The sequence below is a fragment of the Protobothrops mucrosquamatus genome, unplaced genomic scaffold, assembly GCF_001527695.2.
Source record: "Protobothrops mucrosquamatus isolate PMUCROS unplaced genomic scaffold, P.Mucros_1.0 scaffold814, whole genome shotgun sequence".
Taxonomy (NCBI): Eukaryota; Metazoa; Chordata; class Lepidosauria; order Squamata; family Viperidae; genus Protobothrops; species Protobothrops mucrosquamatus.
In genome coordinates this window covers 186,791-208,247 of record NW_015387077.1, presented here as the reverse complement: position 1 = coordinate 208,247, position 21,457 = coordinate 186,791, and the positions used below count along the sequence as shown (strand labels likewise).

General features: G+C 38.7%; 1 protein-coding gene across 1 annotated transcript; it reads left to right on the top strand.

The window, feature by feature from the left end:
- The first annotated feature begins 1,276 nt into the window (after positions 1 to 1,276).
- PGS1 (phosphatidylglycerophosphate synthase 1) lies at positions 1,277 to 20,715 on the top strand. The gene is given in 9 exon segments (XM_015818889.1): positions 1,277 to 1,294; positions 2,648 to 2,725; positions 3,065 to 3,164; positions 5,149 to 5,338; positions 5,739 to 5,917; positions 10,758 to 11,288; positions 16,959 to 17,107; positions 20,574 to 20,646; positions 20,649 to 20,715. Coding segments are annotated over 9 exon segments (1,338 nt in total). The 5' UTR covers positions 1,277 to 1,288; the 3' UTR covers positions 20,681 to 20,715.
- Positions 20,716 to 21,457: the final 742 nt, after the last annotated feature.

The following is a 21,457-nucleotide window of genomic DNA, read 5'->3' as shown; positions in this document are numbered from 1 at the left end:
ATTTGGTAATTTAGAAATTATATGCATTTAATATTAAGAATCCAAATTTGCCCACTGAAGTTTGCAGCCCTTGATTAGTTTTGTACATCATCCCAAGCCATTAAGATTAATTTGGTTTAACTTTGAAATGTTTTGAGAATCTAACCATTATAGTTCAATCAAGCTAGCCAACTATGGCTTAGCATGTGAGAACATAGTGATTCAATCCTCCAACAAGAGTAGGTTGTGCAACAAGGAATGTGAATGGGGCACTGGTCTATAATTCTGTAAGGTTGCTGCATCTTTTCCTGGGATCACAAAATACTTGAAGAACACAGTTGCATAGTCCTGGGAAAAGGTGTGGCTGCTTTAAAAGCCTGCAGAGAGGTAATGTATTTGTATTCCTGCACATTCCAAATTACGTGTTTGGAACTGAATCCAATGTGTGGGTTTGTGGTGCTTTTCTATTTAAACAATATAGCCCTGTCACATGTGGCAAATCAGAAAAGATTGCATACTCTTATTCAGAATCACATTTATTCTAGAAAGACATCTGAAGTCAATGAAGGGACTTGGCTGAGAGCAGTCTACTCACTTAGGAATGAATTTCAAAAGCTAATGGAACATTTTTTGTTAATTTGATTGATTTGACTTTTATCCTATTTTTATTCAGGTCAGTCTGATATATATATAAGTGTATGTATATACATAACTATATATATAATGCCCTCTCTTCCTATTTCCCCCATAACATCAACTCTGAGGTGGTTGGACTGTGAGAGAGAATGACTAAAGTCACCCAGCTGGCTTCTATGCCTATGGAGGGGGACTAGAATTCATAGTCCCTCAGTTTCTAGTCTAGCATCTTAACTAAACTGGCTATTTTAATAATTTTTATATGGTTTTGTGTTGCTTTTTCATTTTGCAAGGTGCCAATTTTATTTATTTATTTTAACCATTTTGATGGGAAATTGCTAAATATGTAATTACTTAGTTCTCACCTGTAATATAGGTGAAAGATGGACCTGTAGTGCTTAGGACTTGATTATATCTCCTTCCTCATATATCTACAGGCTTTAAGGGAAAACCATATATGTTGCTAAGCTAATCTCTTTTTCATATTAGGTCATCATGGCTGCTGTTGGCTCCATTACTCACTTCTGCGGTTCCACAACTGACTCTTCCCACCAATTGCTTTAGCCCTGAGGGAACACATATTTTTCAATGGATCAGAAACTTGGTTCCAGAATTTGGTATTGCTGGCTCCCACATCAAGGTGCTTTCATCCCCAGCTGAATTCTATGAACTTATGAAGGTGATCTCAATATTTTTCTCTTGCATGTTTTGTCACAGATTTTGTTTATACTACATGACAGGAGAATTCAGTGGTTCTATTGTGTTCTAAAAAGTCTTTTCAGACTTATAGGTTAAAGTAATTTTACCTTACCATTCCTTGGTGAATTACTTACTATATTCAACTCTAAGACTGAAGAAGAAAAAATCCTTTTGTCAACTAGTGTAAATTTCTGTGAATATTGTGAGACATGAAAAGCTAAGTCCTGTAATCTCAGTGTTATGCTTGTTTTAATGTGTCAGGTTCAACCCCTGACACTTCCACATAGAAAAATCAGGTAACTGGGCAGAGAAAGACCCTTGCTTAAAAGTATTGGACTACATCTGCCAGCAATATGGGTGTTGCTAACTTACTTTATTCATTCATTCATTCATTCATTCATTCATTCATTCATTCATTCATTCATTCAATGTTTTCATTAAGTTTCAGCATAAAATGTAAAAAACAGCAACAAAAAAAAATCCAAAATTAAATGTTCATTCCCCCCGCCCCCCAGTTTCTAGCAAGAAGTAGGTTCTTCTAAGTTTATAAAGGTGGGATGTTTAAAGTAATTTTTAAAATGTGAGTGATTGTATTTAATTCAGTACATTAATGACTTTCAAACCTCCTTTGGGGGATAATATTAGAACAGAAAAACGTCAGTTTGTATATAATTGAAAGTGATGAAAGAGCATCACCTCTCCAGTATTAGCAGTCTTACCTCTCTCTTGACCTTCTGGTTGACGAGAGAGAGAGAGACTCACTTGCAACCAAGAAACTTGTTCTCAGTCCAGTTGTGAGCAAAAAGGTTTTAATAGTTTTCCAGGTAAATTTCAGCTTTATTGATTCTTCTAAAATTAAGTGCTGTATTGGGTGTCCTGTAGGAGATGCCGGTGGTCCTTGACTTACAACCATTCTTTTGGTGACCGTTTGAAGTTACAACGGACTGAAAAAAGTGACTTATGATAGTTTTTCACACTTACGGCTATTGCCGAATCCACATGGTCACGTGATCAAAATTTATTTATGCGGATGCGATGTCCTGGGGTCAGGTGATCTTCTTTTGCGACCTTCTGACAAACAATTCCTGTGCCAAGGATCCTGTTCCAAGATAACAGCGAAGCCAGATTCACTTAACTGTGTTACTAACTTAAGGGCAGTGATTCCCTTAGCAACTGTAACAAGAAGGGTCGTAAAATGGGGCAAACTCACCTAACAACTGTCTTGCTTAGTGCCGGAAATTTTGGGCGCAATTGTCATAAGTCAAGAACTATCTGTACTTGGATGCTTCATTTGATAGACTTATTAGCACATCTAAATGTTTTTCTCTTTCAGGGACAGGCAAAGATGGCTAAGCAACGAATTGTTTTAGCTTCCCTGTATCTTGGAACAGGATCTTTGGAACAGGAATTAGTAAGTATCTAAAATGGGAAGGAGGGATTGGAGCCTTTTTACTAAATAGCTAGATAAGAGATGCCTTAGATTTAGTTTTTTTTGTTGGAGGGTTAGGAGCTCTTGCTTCAGACCTCTTAATCCAGAGAGTCACTCTTATATTTTTGTACGTGAGTTGTTAATATATCTGTGATAGGAGAAACAAACTTAGAATTAGGAAAACACTGATGCTTCCCAAGTCGAAGTTCTGTGTAAATCTGACATTTGTTTTATTTTATGCACACTTCACTTCCCAACACTTAGTATACTTGAAAGGAAGGAAGGCTGTCTTGTGCATTTGTGTATGTTTTCTTCTTGTAGGTGGATTGTATTGAAATAGCTTTGGAAAGCTCATTGAAGGGATGTGGGAGTCCCAATTTTAGAGTGTCCATCCTGTTAGACTTCATAAGAGGATCCCGAGGTAGGTATATACGTATTCATTGACCAACTCTTTTCACTTAGCTGGGATAGACTGATATGGTTGGGAACCTCTGATATAAGAACTGGGTTTAAATAATTCTGCAGATCAAAGAATTTGGACCTTTGTCTGAAACCAGTGCTCAAAAACTAAGTTCAGTTCTTCTGTAGATTTCAAGCCCTTTCTGTCTTTGTATCTCTGTAGTTTTATTTTGCAAACACGAACCATAAAAATCAGAGATTCTTTTAATTTAAAACCCAGGCAAGATATTCCTGGTACTTTTTTTTTTTTTGACACACTAAAAAGTAAGTCTTGCCTTTTCAAGTCTTCCTATTTTGTTGTGTAGAATAATGTTAATTTTCCTCGGTCTCTGCATCCTGTTGAGGAGTCTGTATCTGCCAAATTAAGTGTTTTGGAGCATTCCCCAGCTGAGCTAAATTGATAGGAACCCTATCTCTTCCCACTTAGGTATTATTAGCCTGCTGGTTTTCCTCAGCTCCTCTTTTACTGCTTGATATAATCAGGAATATTTTCTGTGTTGTTGAGTTGCTTTTTCCTTGTTTCTAATACAAAAAAACAAAAAAACACATTCAGAACATGTCAAAATCCATGGATTTTCTTTTCAGTGATGTTTTTATTTGCCCCTTTGAAACCTTCCTTTAGTTTTAATTGTTTTCATGGCCATCCACCGAGTCCATCTGGGCAGCAGATCTGATACTCTCCATTTTCAGAGGTACTGCACTATTTCTTTCTCTCATTATTTTGCCTTTGGTTCCACTATGCATTCTGTTTTCTTGGACTTGAAAATACCTCCAACCTGTCTCAATAGTTCTTTATTCATATTGCATCCACTTTAGACCTTGTGCCACGACAACAGCCTCAGTGCCTCTTCTTTTACTAGCTAATTCTCATACTTCGTATTGAGGTTCAGATTCAGATCTGACTCCTTCTTACTGGTGCATCTTCCTCACCAGACCAGTCAGAGACCGGTACCCTTTCCCCCCCCTCCAAAAAATCTTCCCTTATGTAGAACAGCTACTGTGAATGACTTCTGATCTTGGCCTCACAGCTACACAACCACCAATCTTGCTGATGACCAAATTCTTTGATTTTGTTCTAAGAGATATCTCTACTCCTCTTGCATGACTTGCTGCTGATATTTCCTAAGAATAAAAGTAAGTTCGTGTCTTGAGCAGTTACCAGAAGACAAGAAGTGCGTGACTCAGGTTTTCCATGCAGAGATCTGTAGTGTGTCAAAGCAACAGTTCAGTGAATGACATTGTGTTGCTGGCTGCTTCCAAAAGTATAGGCTAGTTATAGGTAGTAATGAAAGTGTCCTTGATGGAAAAATGCAAGTATTTTGCTGTTATGTGAAATATACAATAAAGGAGGAGTCAGAACTTGCAGCTGAAGGCAGAGAGTTGCCTCTGTAAAATAAAGACATGCTTTAAGGCCTGGCCTCTGGAGGAGGTGAAGTTAATATCTTCCTATTAGGTCCATCTTTGGGAGATCAGAAAAATGCTTAATCATAATCTTAACTACTATTCTTGATTACTAGAGATGGAAATGAGCCAAAGCATATATGCCTAGTACAGGGGTAGGCAACCTCGGCTCTTTTATGACTCTTGGACTTCAACTCCCAGCTATGCTGACTCAGGAATTCTGGGAGTTGAAGTCCACGAGTCATAAAAGAGCTGAGGTTGCCTACCCCTGGCCTAGTACAATCATTGTCCACTTAATTCTCTGGTTATTAATCCAAAACAACTAGACGTGACACAAAATGTCTTCTAACATGTGTTTCTAGAGAGATAAGTGGTGATTTTTTTTTTGTCACTCTGCAGCTGATGAACAACCTATTTAGACATTTTATACATAAACGTTTCCAGCATCTCCTGAACGTTAAGGTTTTCTAATTCTTACAGTGGATTGGAGCAGATATTCTGTATTACTGTAATCCCATCAAATCTGTTTCCCTCCCCCTCCCAAGGCCAGAAGAATTCTCGAACCATGCTGCTTCCACTCCTGAGGCGATTTCCAGATAAGGTCCGTGTCTCTCTCTTCCACACTCCTAAGCTACGTGGTCTTCTCAGACATCTAATTCCTGAGCGTTTTAATGAGACCATCGGGTTGCAGCATATCAAAGTCTATCTCTTTGATGATAATGTGATCTTGAGTGGGTGAGTTCCTCTTTATAAGGAAATAGCATTGGGGCACATGGAAGAATTCTGTGGTTTCCAGAATCCAGAAGAAAGAAAGAAGGCAATCAATTAAACCAGATTGTATTAGGGAATCATTCTGCATATTCTGGAATCTGTGTCATAGTTCTGTTCTGCAATTTGCCATTTTTGGACTGTTTCTATGAAGTGATTCTGAATAAGCATTCTACAATTCATTTGCGTTTAACCAAAGTTTAAATGGGGAAATGTATCAGGAAGGCGATGTCAATGTTCATATGTTGATTAATCTTACATGCCTTCCTTTCTATTGTTTTCTCAACTGTCAAATGTATGTGAGCTGAATATGATTTACATGCTATCATTTGGCATTCTTAACTGCCACCCTATTTTCCTTCTCCAGAGCCAACTTAAGTGACTCTTACTTCAGCAATCGACAAGACCGTTACGTCTTCCTGCAAGACTCACCAGAGATTGCAGATTTCTTCACTGAGCTAGTAAATGCAGTTGGGGATGTATCTTTACAGTTACAGCAAGATGACACAGTCAAAACTATAGATGGGATGGTCCATCCTTACAAAGGTAGGATGGCCATGTATCACTTTATTTTCTATATTGCCATAATTTGAGATTTTGGGGAGGTATTTAGCAAGTAATTTATTATACATACAGTTAGTCCTTGACTTGACCACAACTGAGCCCAAAATTTCTGTTGTTAAGTGAGACATTTGTTACGTGAGTAGTTAAGTGAACCACTGCAGTTAATGTTAATAATCTGGTTGTTAAGTGAATCTGGCTTCCCCATTGGCTTTCCTTGTCAGAAGGTCGCAAAAGGGAATCACATGACCCCAGGACACTGCAACCGTCATAAATGCGAACCAGTTGCCAAGCATCTGAATTTTGATCACATGATCATGGGGATGCTGCAAAGGTTGTAAGTATGAAAAATGGTTAAGTCACTTCTTTCAGTGCCCTGGTAACTTTGAATGGTCACTATATGAACTGTTGTAAGTCAAGGACTCTATGTATGTATGTATGTATGTATGTATGTATGTATGTATGTATGTATGTATGTATACATGTGCGTGTATATATATATATATGTGTGTGTGTGTGTGTGTGTGTGTGTGTGTGTGTGTGTATGTATATATGTATGTATATATATACTTGTACCTTTCCAGAATTCAGTTGCGTTTTCTTGCTCCTAACTGAACTTCTCTTGGCGTTCTTCCAGATGTTTAGAGGTATGCCTATAGAATACAAACATGGTGAGAATACAAACATGGTGCTCTCAAATATTTTCAAAAGGAAAATAAATACTATCTTTCTGGATAGAGAGGCTCTAGAGAGGAGGAGGATGACAATATAAGTTATATTAATTATGGCTGTAATATATTAATATAATATTTAATTGATATAATCATTATGATGTTTAAGTATAATTAATATAGAATATGTTTAAAAACTAAGTGTGGTATAAAACTAAAGGGATATTAATACAAAAATACAAAGTAGACACATGAAAACCTAGGCACTTTTAATTCTAAGGAAGTAGTAGAGTACCAACAGGTAGGCATTTTTCAGTAAGAAGAATGGATAAACTAGACCTTATAAAATTTAGTTAAAATATATAACTTATTAAATCAAATAAAATTAAACAATAGTCAACATAATGTCAGAAAAGCCTGTTACTGATATCAATCCAGACTACCTTTTAATATGCATTCCAGATACCAGTATCCTGGATTCATAAGGATCTCTGAAATCAGAGCTAGGAAACCTCTGCCAGGCCCAGTAGACCATGTTGATCTTCTTTTATATTCCTAAGGATGGAATCTGAAAGCACCTTTCTGTAAAGTATACACTGAAAAAAATGGAGTTATGGTTCCTTTTTAATCTGCTTTTAGCCTGATCTCAGGAGAGACCTTTTTCGTTGGTGGGGAAATTCTTTTGTAAGAGGGGAATGGGGATGGAAAGAGGTAGCATTTTCATTTAGCTAGAAGGAATTTCCATGCTTACTGGAATTACTGGGATTACAGATACAATTGCCAATTGATATACTTTAGGGTTGCAACCTTTGAGACAGGAGGAACAATGATGGAAGGAATTTATCAACAGGTGTCATTAAATTTTATGATGATGACTAAACAGGAGGAACTCTGGATGACAGTCAAGAATAAAAACCACAATATTAAAACAAAAAAACAAAAACCATTTAAAACAATGTTGAGTCCACAATAAAATTTTGCATTCATCTTTTATAGCCAGGGGCTTTGGCTAAGCTGACATGGTTCTGTAGATTGTGAGGCTAAAATTAAACATTCTAATGATTTCCATGCTGGTAAATAATTTGAGTAACTTTGTGGTGTTTCCTGAATATGAAAAGCAAAGAACTCCAAGCGCTGTTGTATAACGTGTGCTTTAAAATGTTGCATGAATGCTCATATGGGTGGATGCTATTTGTACTCACTGGCATATTTTTTTTTGATCTGGGGAATAGTCTTTCTTTGTTACAACCTGGAAAGCTAATCTTTAATACAGAGCATAAGTCACTGGGTGTCGTTTTCCCTTGGGAGGTATTTTCCAAGCAATACCAATTGTTGAGAGTCCTTCCCGGCAAGCCAGTTGCTGTGATTTCTAGATCAGGTAACAAAAGCAAATACTCTGGGAGTAGGTAAAGGGGGACTGGACTGCCCTCCGATGTTTGTTATGTGGATGAGCATATCCTGAATTAGCCAAATAGGCACAGAAGAATGTACCTGACATGCATCTTAGCTGACAGCTTCTTAACTGCTATAAATTCCCGTCTCACTAAAATCACTGGAGCCTTTTTTTTTTATTATTTGCACATAGTAAATTATGTTCATTAAATGGAAGAGGTACGTGGCATGAATGTCACTTTAGTAGTTTTTCCAGTTTGGGGTATTTGCGTAGCTTACATTTTCATTTATTGTGTGGTTTATCTATTGTGTGCTGCCCAGAGTTCCCTTTGGTGAGATGCCAAATTAGATAGACAGAGAGACAGCAGGGTATCAGATAGGGGCCTCTTTTATTTTCACCAGCTGAAAGAACCTGTAAATTCAATTAATCACACTAAATCACAAATCCCAGAGTCCATAAGAGTCACAAAGTAGCATTTCAGCTTTATTCTGTTACCTTCGCTAAGGAAGTCAAGAGTCTCTGCAAGAGATCTAAGGATTGGATAAGGCTAAATTGTTTCACCCATTCCTGATAATCAAAACTTGGAAAATGAGTCGTGTCAAGGCAGGAGGAAGAGACATTCTTCCCACTATGCCCCATATGCCTCAGTTATTGGTGCCTCTGCTTTTCTTCTTTAACCTAATTCTTTGGTAAAGTAGCACCTAACAAAAATTAATTGAATAAATTCACAATTCTTTAGTTGAGAACCAGATTTCATTTATCATATCATTCTTATATCCCATTGCCATTATTAATGGATGCAATTTAACCAATCTAACAAGTAAAACATGTTACAAACACTGACAGTTTGTGTTGGTGGCTGATCTGGCTCTGTTGTGGGTCGGACTTTATCTGATAGACAAGACCATGTTTTTCCTAAAGAGCATTAGGGGGTCCTTTGGGCTTAGAGCAACTGGTAGAGGCTACAGCCAGAGGACTTTGACCAGCTCTAGTTGTTATGCCAGTTGTTGGTCTTCCTACACTGGGAGACCCTAGCAACATTAACTCATGCTTTATTACTGCTTGCATGTACACTCTACACCAGGGGTAGTCAACCTTGGCTCTTTTATGACTCGTGGACTTCAACTCCCAGAATTCCTGAGCCAGCTGTGCTGGCTCAGGAATTCTGGGAGTTGAAGTCCACGAGTCATAAAAGAGCCAAGGTTGACTACCCCTGCTACACTGTTTTTGAAGATGCTCTGATTCAAAACGCAGTAGCTTGCTTGTCTTTTTGCTATTTTGTTCGCAAACTACCTAGGTCCTTGGAAGTGCATGACTTGTAACATTTGTATAAATAGTGAATAAAATAAAAATTGAAGATGGGAATGTAAGAAGCTGCATTTACTTTCTTCACCATATTTTTTTTTATTTTCCTGTCTGCTTTATAGGAAATATATGTGGGTTGATTGGTGTGCAAAGGATCTGAAGAATGTCTTGCTTTTGTACTCTCAAAGAAAATGTTATTTCTCCTACTTTGCATCAGTTTCACCTCAATTTATTTTTGCTGGTCACAAGCTAGCTTAAATTAGTAAATAATTTGCAACTAACTACTTGTTTTCTAGAGTTTAGGATGTCCATGTTAAGGTGGGTGACTGACGTCCTTTGCTATGTTTTACAGAAGATTATTTGAGAAAGCGGGCCTCCCAATACCATTAGTCATAGCAATAAGCTTTTAATAGTAGGAATAAAGAAAATTAAATAATAAGCAGTATTATTTTAAAAAAAAAAAAGTGAGAAAGAACGAGAAACTGGTAATAGGGGTAGATTTCCAGTTTCATTAATCAGGTCCTGGTCACTAGAATCCTAATATGGGTTGGAAAGATTTATCCTTTTTTCAGTGAGAAGAGATTACTTACAGTTCTACAAGAGCACAGCAGAAAACATCGTGGGCTGTCCCCTGATACCACTAGACGCCATCACTAGGGCCCGCTGCCTTAGAAGAGTGAGGAAAATCCTCAGGGACGACTCACACCCTGGTCAGCACTTCTTTACTCTCCTGCCATTGGGTAGGAGATATAGAAGCATAGCCAGCCGCATCAACAGACTGAAGAACAGTTTCTACCCATGGGCTGTCAGACTCCTGAATGGAAAATAACTCCATGTATGATAGACCCGTGGGGCCAGCACGTTGTGTACACATGTCGTACTTTGACAATAAAGGATTTGAATTTGAATTTGAGAAGTTGTTCTGTATTTCAATTCAAACTAAAAACATGCAGTTTGCCTACCTAAGATTCTATCTTAACAGTAAATGCAGAAAGATTAGAAGGTAAGTCCGTATATTTAGGGAAAAATACATCAAATCCTTTCTTATGGCCATCAATGAAATGGTATATTGGTATATATTTGGATAAAACCTCTTTTGGGAAACTTATACCTTTTCGTGATTTGGTTCAGTGGTTCTTAAACAGCTTGGTCCAATTACCTCTTTCCTGGTTTCAGTGTCAATACCCCTTCCCCAATCCCCACCCTCTGTTGTCTTGGAAGGGTCATTCCAACTGGACCTTTGGCTCACAAACAGGCAGTTACAAATTGCTCCATGATATGTCCAGATACCTCTTTGAGTGTAATTCCTCCTGTTTTAAGTGCCACTGTTTTAGGTTAATTTGACTTCCATAATTCCTGGCCTGCAGGAAGCAACCAGCTACTACTATTCTGATCTCTTGATAAATTTCATAAAGGTAATGTTATATTTCATTAAATCACACATTTATTTTCTTAGGAGACAAGATGGCCTATTATGAGATGGCAAATAAGAGAGTGATGGAAGTGATCAATTCCGCCAGGATCAAACAAGAACAATTGCACACTCAGACTTCCTATAGCAACAGTATGGAAGGAGAAATCTCATCCTGTGATCCAAAGGCAGTTGGTGATGGGCAATCAGAACCAGATACATGGATTTATCCACTAATACAGATGAAGCCGTTTGGGATTCGGATAGATGAGGCTGTCACGAAGACCCTCCTTATGGAAGCAGAGCAGGGTGCCAGCATATACCTCACCACAGGTTATTTTAACCTCACAAAAACATATGTAGATCTGATTCTAGGCACGCGGGCAAAATTCCAGATTCTACTAGCCTCACCGGAGGTGAATGGGTTCTTTGGAGCCAAAGGGGTGGCAGGTGCCATCCCTGCTGCCTATGTTTACATTGAACAGCAATTCTTCAGCAAGGTGTGCGGCCTAGGTCAGGAGGAGAGAGTTCAGCTGCAGGAATATACCAGGAGTGGATGGACTTTCCATGCCAAAGGTGAGACATTCTAGGTAAAGGACTTTCGCTTACGCTTTGTAGTGGCTGAACATTTTATCAAAGCTTGAGTTGGACTTAATTCTCTTTTAAGCATCTATCTGTATCTGCTCTGAAGAATGTTCCTTGGATAATTTCCATGCCAGGTCTTTGTCTGGAAGCCCAGCTGGATGATTTGATTATGAATTGTAGATTTAAAAAGGCTAGGAAAAGGCCACAGTCATTTGATGTATTTATTTATTGTTAATTTTTTTATCCTCTCTTTATTACTTTATAAGTAATTCAAGACAACAAACATACATAACTCTCCTTCCTCCTTCTGTTTTCCCCACAACAAAAACAGCCCTTTGAGGTAGGTTATGTGGTACATTTCCAAGATGCCTGTCTTAGAGTAGAGATTAACAAAGGATTTCAAGTAAGAACTTTAAGCCACAGGGATAGATGTAAATACTTTACTGTTCCTGAACTAATGAGTGGCAGCAAAACCACTGGCTTATTGTTGATAATTAGTTTATTCTGATAATTTTATATTTAGGTCAGGAATATGACATATAGGAACCATAACATGAATGAAACTAGAGCACCATTATTTATTTGTTTGTTTGTTTATTTGTTCATTGAATGCATTTAGATACCGCTGCAACTCTCAGTGTCTTACATAGAAAAAAATAGCTTAAAATAAATCCAATACAAAAGATAAAAACATGTCAGCAATACAACAAGACAGAGGAAGAAAATAAAAAAAAAAGATGGCCATGTCAAAATCAAAAGTATTTCTCCATATAGGAAAGACAGTAGAAAATAGGAACTATATAGAACTAAATTTGGGAAGAAGATGTATGGGAATTGTTCAATTCATTACTGACTTTGTAATTTGTTTTACTACAATTTCTTCATTTCCTGTTACTGTGATGTGGTCAGTTGGGAAAGCAGGAAATTGTGTTACCATGTAAGAAAGTAGCGACTGAATGGGATCTAAAGGCCAGTTAGGGCATCTGACAAATAACAATCTGGGTACTGAACTGAATCTGCCAATTTTCCAGTGACATTTAAGAATGATGGATGCCTGAAGGGAAGAATCCTCCCATTAATGAAACAGTCCTGTCTTTCCTGTATTCTGAGAATTTAGGGTGGGAAATCTGAAATCATATCCATTTTGGAAAAAAGACAGTGGATGCCTGCATTTTTACTAGCTTGCCTTGATCTGAATTTTTTTCTGCAAAAGATGTGGTACGCGGAGTGGAATTCAAGGTTAAACAGGGTGACATTGTGATATGCCAGGGAGAAGAAATGGATTCCTAAAACATAAATGAAAGTGAAGTGTCCCAGCTGTGATATAGCCATAATTTATGTGGAAACCATAGCATCTCAGAATATGTAAACCATTGGAAAAATACAGTAATTTTCATAGCCTTTATTTGAAAGCAACCAAATTTGAATTTCTCAGATTTGGATATTTTGCATTTCCTGTCATTGAGGTGCCTGGAATTTTCATTCAATTATACATTGTCATGTGGAATCCATTGTCTAGCTCTTGGAAGATAAGCTGCTGCCAGGAATAATTAGTATTCCCCATGTAGAATCCCAAGTTCTCCCTTGCAACAGTCCACTTTTTATTGTACCAAGGAACCTCTTTGTTGCTTACTATATAAATTGGATTAGAGTATTAATCTATCTTATTACCTTGAGCAAATCCCAAAGTTCACGTCCTAACAGGCCGTTGTACTTCAGGGATCTAGGCTTTTATTTGTCTGAGTTTGTGGTGGTTAATCATTATGGGAATGCTGGTATCTTCCCAGCCTCCTTCCTGCAGAGCTTCTGGGAATAGGCTTGGAGGTTGGGTGTGGGGATGGCTGCTGACTAAGCTCTTTTCTCTTAAGAAAACATATTCATGTTCCCACTCAGCCAAAATCAGGAAAAAGGGCAAGGGATGGGATCATGTGGGTAACCAACAGCATTTGCTTATGCGTTCTTTTAAGATCTCCCCTGTCAGCAACCTTTCGAATGGGGATGGGCTTAGAATGACTGATCTTCTGTATTACTACTGGCAGTGGGCTCCGTTATTGCAAGCCTCTTTAGAGATATGAGGACCAGGAAAAATAAGAAAACAAAGGAGGACTTTGGTTATTTTCTCCATGCTGTGAAAGGAGGGTGGGTTGGGGGTCCTCATGAATTTTTCCCCCTGATTTTTTCTCTCTCCAAAGCCTTCATACTTTTGTCATTTAACTACACATGACATGGCTTTCCTCATTCTATGATTCAATGTTTCTTCCATTGAACAGAGATGTGAAATACACACTATACCAGTGATGGCGAACCTTTTAGAGACCGAGTGCCCAAAAGCTGGTCCCGCCCCCGCTCCACCACCCCCTGCCCTGCCCCCGCTCCGTCCCACCCCGCCCTCACCCCCACCCCGTCTGTCCGCAGGGCCACTCACCGCTTCCAGGGCCTGCTGCAGATCGCCCAGGCAGCCCAGCAGCGCCATGGTGGCCACACCCTCTGCCCACGCCCCGCAGCATCAACTGTGCGCAATGGGGCGTGAGGGCAGAGTCTTGTCTACTCTGCCTGGCTGCCATGTCCTTGGCTGTGCTGCTCTGCGTGGGCCACGCTCGGGGGCGACTCTCCTCCAGGGGGGTTGCTGGTGAGGAGGGGGTCATGGGGGGAGGCGAGGCTGGGGCAATGGCACGTGTGCCCACAGAGGGCTCCGAGTGCCACCTCTGGCACGCGTGCCATAGGTTCGCCACCACTGCACTATACTTTAAAAAGCTGCTGATTCTACAGTAGCTCAGGATAATGTCATGGGCATTGACATTATCCTGAGTTACTTTGACTGAGCAATGGCAATTGAAAATAAAGTCTACACGCAAAGCAAAAACATTGCAAGCGCAGTTGCCATACAGAGTCACAATTCCATGTATTTCTTGGTGCTGCAAATTTGAATGGAAGAAGAGTTTCTCATTCTTGATACATTCCATCTTGTGCTGGCCAGTGTGTTGTGCTGGCTAGAGTTTTAGATAAGACGTGTCAGCTTAAAAAACTGTAAAGCTCTCTTAGTAATTAGGACTACCAAGAATTCATCAGCTTACCAAACCAAGTTGAGTAAGAGGCAGTAATATCTTTTCCTTACTAGTTTGGGAAAGCACATTTAAGATTCCTGTCTTGGAATCTGGCTGTGGAGGGAGAGATGAGATTAGGTGAGGAGGCTTGAGGTAAATAAAGGTTTTAGTGGTAAGCACCTCTTAGGAGAGGCAAGTATGTTCTTGCAGGGAAAAATGGTTTGCCGTCAGTTATGCAACTGGGGGCAAAGTATCCCTTGTGCTGAGGTAAACGTCTTCTGCAACTGAGTGACAAGTGAGACATTCTTTATATTTTCCTCCTGGAAAGGTGAGTCATGACCTGAGCAAAATCAGGTTGGCATAGTCCCAAGACTAATCGCCTCTTACAGTAGGCAGTCTCCTGGCTTCTGGCTTCCCATCTTCTGCCTGGTCCGTAAGGACAAAAACAATGCCGGGGTCTTTTCTGTCAGAGTCCAGTGGGCCAGCAGGCAGCTCTTTCCCTCACTTCTGCTGAGTTGCATTGTAGGTTGTGCTCAGAGCCATCGGTTGGAGCAGCTGGACAATCAGGGTCCTTGTTTGTTTTAAAACAACGATATGCAGGGAGGATAGAAGAATATGGAATATTTAGAGTAATAGAAAAATAATTTGTGGCTCAACTCAGTGTGTCTGGGTGACTAATTTTATTTCAGGTGCAAGAAAACAAAAGCAGAAATATAAAGGAAATGGCTAACTTGGAAGGGCTTATTTACCTTAAAAGAAGAATCAAATTTAATAAAATGGTTGCAGTAACTTGGTCATTTAATTTTCCTATGCTTTTAATGGCACTTTAACAGAAAACGAATAGATGTTTTAAACTCTTAAGTTTCAGCAGCAAAATTCATTCATTAGATGTTACTGCACTGCAGGCTCTTCAAATGCAACTTGTAAAAGTGTGTTTTCTTCAGCAGTCAGTTGCTTGCACGCAAACTGCAACATTGTACTCACCTCATTAATAGTATCAGGATTAATTTTCAAAACTTGTCAGTGCTGGCAAACCACATCTCATAGGTGAAGTGTGAACCTCACAGCTCTTCCAGGTTGCACCACGGAACTCCAATGGCAAAATGGTCACTTTCCAGCAGCCTATCCCCCATTCCCTTTTAAAAATAAAAATAAGGGGCCAATGAATCAATCCTCCATAAGTAAAGATGCAGACCCTTTCTGCTCTTGTTTCATTTATTTGCTGTGATATGAATTAGATCCTAGCCTGCAGGGAAGCTTCTTGATTGCATGTGTGTTTGGGAGTTTGGGGTAGTTATTATAGGTGTTTTTGGAATATTGCTTTCTCCTTTTTTATATGTAAAGAGGAAGAGATTAGAAGATAGGAAACCATGCAAAATGGGTGTGTGCAACTTTTGTCCTGGTCGATGTGGTAGAGTGGTAAAAAGGTAACTGCCTGGGTGGAGCCCCAGTTTTCAGAAAGAGCTATCAAAACTGTTGGTTGCTCGTTATTTCAGCTGAAAGTATAGCATCTGTATTAAAGCATATCTACTGTGATCATGATACGTTTTAAAGATGCAATGAAGGTTGGCTTGTTTATCCAAAAAAACCCTGCATCTTATTTTTCTATTTACCAGAATGACCATTAGAATTAGAAATGCAGAGATAAATTTGTTTCTGATTCTATAATGGCTTCTATCATAATGCGGCATTAAAAGAGTTTTCTTTAAAATATTAATATATATTTTTCCAGTGGGAAAATGTTCTCAGAATGTGAGTTGTATTGTTTGTGTTGTGAATTGCACAAGTAAAATACAGTGTTAGAAATATTGTTTGGACATTCTTGCTGTCTGCTTCAGGTTGGAACAGCTTGACAAGTAGGTGTTGCTGGGGAGTTGATTGCTTAAGAGCTGTTCACTTTTGAAATAAATGAACTTAATTTTATCTATGCATGTGGAAGCCACACTGTATAATTTCTGAAGGGAAGCCTTTTCTCCTTCCTGCCCAGATCCCCAAATCATTTTTCAGATATGATTACCATTAGCCCTTTATGATTTTTTATTGATGTTGATATCATTGTAAAAAAATTAAGCAAAGCATTTTGGGGGTAATCACAGTGTAGCCTATATTTGATAGTTTTTATTTAGTCATTGTACTCTGCAGGAGTTCCAGTTGGTGTAGTTTTTTCCCCTGCCCGTTTATCGTAATAACATAAAAGGAGCTGTTTTATAGTTTCTTATTAAGAATTGCTAAAACAGCTTCAATTCTAACTTGTTTCGCAGTAATTATTTATTTTCAAATATGGTAAGTATAATATTGGGGCCTGGATCATTAGTTAGGCTTGCGACAGCTGGAATGTAGTAATGGAAATTAAAACATGGTCTGCACCATGTGGAGATTGCATTGTGCAAGCTGAAAGAGGCTAATTCTCGTATGAATTGTATGATAATCTCTGGCGGGAAGCGTCCCTATTTCCTGGTTGCTCACTTTAATGATTTACACTGCTGGTAAACCTAACAAAATGTTCAGTATGCTTTGTTACCATGCCTTTGGATAACAAACAATTGTTTGGAGCACCTAACAACTATCCTGGTCACTTCCTCTGTCTGCCATATTTCCTTTCTATGTTTCCTTGCAGGCCTCTGGTTGTACCTAGCAGGAAGCAGCCTGCCCTGCTTAACTTTGATTGGTTCTCCTAATTTTGGGTACAGGTCAGTTCATCGTGACCTGGAAGCACAGATTGCAATAGTGACAGAAAACAAAGCCCTACAGCAGCAGTTCCATCAGGTTTGTAGCACACGGACTCTGTTTTTTGAGCACTGGCCCTCCTTCATAGGGCTGAGGGTTTGGGTGTGACGAGAAGGTTTTAAAAAATAAATAAATAAATAAATAAATAATTGAAATCGACAAAAGGCTGTTTTCATGACTTTTCACTAAAGATCCACTACCTTAAATAGTTGAGTGCTGGAAGAATTCTGAATAAGAAGCTGACCCAGGAATTTGAAGAGAGCATGAGAAAAATGTGAAAGTACAGTTATTCTGGTCGTAAATTAATTCAGCTGACTTTTTCTGATGCGGTTCTCCCATCTGAGGGTGGTTGCAGGGAAATGTAGCAACGCTTCGCTTCCCAAGCAAAATCTCTAGAAACTGTTTCCAGTAGCTCCCGGTGTTTAGATAACTCATAAGCCTAGTTAATTCTAATACGAGATAAAATTCCTGTCTCTTCCTGGCTTTCTTCCCACAAATCAGAGTGGGCTGTAATCTTTCTTCTACAACAAGTAAATATTTTGTGCATTACCCTTGTAAATTGTTTAATCTAGACTTGTTTAATAAAATGATAATTATTCTGGGCTCTTTTGCATATTGCAAATACCCTTCAAACCGATCTGAATGTCCCCTTGAGAACCAGAACTATATAAATATTCAATATTCAGTCAGTTAAGATTTACCTAGTTTCTTTGCAGCAGAACCACAGAAATAATGCACATTGAGGCTGTATGTTTTGTTGTATTAGTCTGCAACTTGCTTGTAGTCAGAACTGAACCTTCCCCTGACCCATTTTATTTACTTATATCAGATGTTTCAAGGAAACTTCTTTTGATCGTTTGATCTGGTTTTGTGGAAGTCAGAAGCAGTGGAAATAATGCATCTTTTGCTACACTTTTGATATGTGTAAAATGTAAGGGAAAAAACAGCCTTTCTATATGCCTCCCCTATTTCTGCGGCATCTGTGGGTGGGGGGGTTGGGAAGGAAGATACCCTTTTACTTTGTGCAACACTTCAGAAATATAGGAAGTGGCAGGAATTTCTCTTTGGGAAGAGGGAAAGGGAAACTGGTGTAGTTCATGCCACCACATACCACAATTTTTGTAATCTTGTGTGACACAAAAAAAAGACTTTGCCATTTCCATAATTGTAACTCTTTTTGTTAGAGGATGGACTTGATCCTCCTTTATTTTTATCTTATTTTGTTTCATTTTTGATGCCTTGTTCCATAGGTTAGAAAAGTGAGAGGGGTGTTTCAGAAGCCTGAGACAAACTGGAGGAATTAAAGCACACAAATTGCTGTCATTTCTTGTGCTGTAAAAAGCAGTCTTTGACTTGCTTATTGTTTGTACAGGTTTAACAATAATTGTTCAGTAACCATTCAGACTTACAATGGTGCTGAATGAGTAAACTTATGACTGGTCTTGTAATCACGGCCATTGCAGCATAACAGAATAATAGAGTTGGAAGGGACCTTGGAGGTGTTCTAGTCTAATCCCCCACGTTCAGGCAGGAAACCTTATACCATTTCAGACAAATGGTTATCTAATCTCTTCTTAAAAACTTCCAGGGTTAGAGCATCCACATCTTCTGGAGGCAAGTTCCACTGATTAATTGTTCTAACTGTCAGGAAGTTTCTCCTTAGTTTTAGGTTGCTTCTCTCCTTGATTAGTTTCCATCCGTTGCTTCTTTTCCTGCCTTCAGGCGCTTTGGAGAAGAGCTTGACTCCCACTTCTTTGTGGCAACCCTTGAGATATTGGAACACTGCTATCATGTCTCCCCTCGTCCTTCTCTTCGTTAAACTAGACATACCCAATTCCAGCAGCTGTTCTTCATAGGGTTTAGCCTCCCTGTAGCATCCCTATGGTCACATGATAATGATTGAGGCATTTGGCAACTGGTTCACATTACAATGGTAATAGTAGCCCACGGTCATAGGATTGACATTTGTGTCTTTCACTGCTGGCTTCCGACAAGCAAATTCAGTGAGGTTGTAAATGATGATCGCATAACGTTGTACCTAACAACCACGCAGGGTTCACCTAACAACGGCAGCCAGGGCTTCTCAACTGCCTTCCTAAGTTGGCACAGTCACACGACATTCAACTTTATGAGAGAGAGTTGCCATTCCCAAGTTCTGTAGTTAAGCAAGCATTACCTGTATTTTTTCTAGATAGCTCTAAGGGAAGCTGTACTTGTCATTTTTTTTTATTTCTCATATTCTATAACTAATTTAGTTAACTTTTCTGAATTTCTTTTGAAAGTAAAAGTCTAATCCTGTGGTCGTTCCGATGGATCCAAACAGAAGTGCTGAAATGAATATTTACTTAAAGCTTTTGAAAGAGTTCTATTTCCTATATGGTCATTCCTCAGTCTTTTTTGTATGCTGTATAGATGATGACCCTCGGAATGGAGCATGTCACCTGGGGCAGCACATTCTGTGAAGCCGGCCTTTCTCTCTGTAATGGTTTTCTCACTCTCAGCAGAGCTTCAATTAATCGCCCTTAGGATTTTTCCAACTGCATTCTTTTGAGCCACAATTATGATGTAAAATAGGAAGCAATATTGTGGAGTGTTCAAGTGTTAAATGGGATCCGTTTATTTTTTTCTAAAACTTGGTCTTATTAAACCCCGATGGGATCTAGATTGCAGGGATAAAGGAAGAAAAAAGAGAATAGCAATGCCATTTGCATAGGCTAAGCGATGTAGGCTACGTAGGCTTAGCTGGAGTTAAACATGTCATTTTAAGAATTGAGAATAGAACTGTGGAGCTTGGTGGAAGGTGGGCAGGACTCCCATAATGATGTCATAGCTCTTTATGTATAGTTGTCTGTTTTATTAATTTAGATGAAATCTTTATGTGTTGTAAACACCGTTTTCAAATATCATGTGTATGCTTTTGTAATAAGAGCATTCACTTTTCCTTCCAGCTGTACTGTTTGTACTTTAAAGAGCTTAACATTTCTGGGAACCACATTGAAACCTTGACGGCACATTAGTTTTTGAAAGGAGCCTTGGATTTTTTTTCTGAAGAGAAATGAGCAGCCCAGTCTCTGGAGATTAAAGCTGGGTTTCCTTTTTGGACAATTATAGCTCAGGGCTTGGCTGTGTTACGGGAAAAAGAATAACCGTAGGGCCAATCTTGCAATGCATTCCTCCTTGTATGTTTGTATACATATGTGGGTTGGGTTCTGTGTTTGCAATTACTTGGGGTTTGGCTCAGTTAGCATCTGAGATGCCAAGCTCTGCAAAGTTTTGGCAAACCGAAGTGTCAAATTTGTGATCACATTTTAGGAGAATAATGTGCTGGGATGAAATACCAGGACTCTGATCACACTGATTTTGATTCAAAACAGTTAAGCTAGACAAGGATGGTAGTCAACTCTAGCAAGATTTGTTGGTTCTTGAGTAGCAGTGGTGGGCTAAAGTTCAGGAGGTTCTGATTAGAGCAAATGTTGAAATTCAAGTTGTAATTTTCTTACTCTAGGAGCAGGAGCAACTTTACTCTCGTTCTAGTACAGTGTCCTCCTCAACATTTGATCAGCCAAGTCGCTATGTCAAGCTGTGGGTGAAGATGTTGACGCCTCTGATTAAGAACTTCTTCTGAAATAAAGGGAGGCAGGTCTTCTTGGTGAGTATCATATGTGGCTTTTTATAGCTTCCTCTTATTGGGAAGCCCTTCAATTAACAGGAAATGCGTAGATACTGATTTCATTTTAGTGTACTTTTACAATGTGTAATCTTCCTAAACATTGTACAGTCTCCAGTTCTTGGTGTCAACTCTCACAATCATAGGTCAGATTCTTCTGGGAAATGTTTAAAGTATGTAAAATAACTGGATCTGTCTGTACAACTTTAAATTCACTTGTGGAACTATTTTGGTTTTTAAGAATTTTGAGTCTGTAAGGGTACAAAATATATGAAAATTGTGTAAGTTTGCGAATGTGCCTTTAAATCCCTGCTCCTTTTGAGTAAAAAAATATGCATGTTAAGAAAAGGTACAAATACATTTCTGTACATTTTTGTCTTATTTAAACAAAAATAAGCCTTTTAAATGGAGAGCTCTCTTTCAAAGAGTAAGGTAGCAACTCAGCTTTGTTGAAGTAATAATATTAGGTTCTTGTTACCTACTTCTCATAAGCAGAAATATGCTGGAACAGTGAGGCATATTTTAACCAGAGCAAAATAGAGAACTAAATTTTGCTTTCTACTCTGCTGTGTATTTAACTTGAACATTGTATAAATAATTTCCTTTCACTTATGTTCTTTTGGTGCACAATAATGTATTTTAATAAGTATCAGCTATCATTTTTCTGTCATAAATATATACATTATGGGAGTGAATAAAGAATTTTGTATTGATTTTTATTG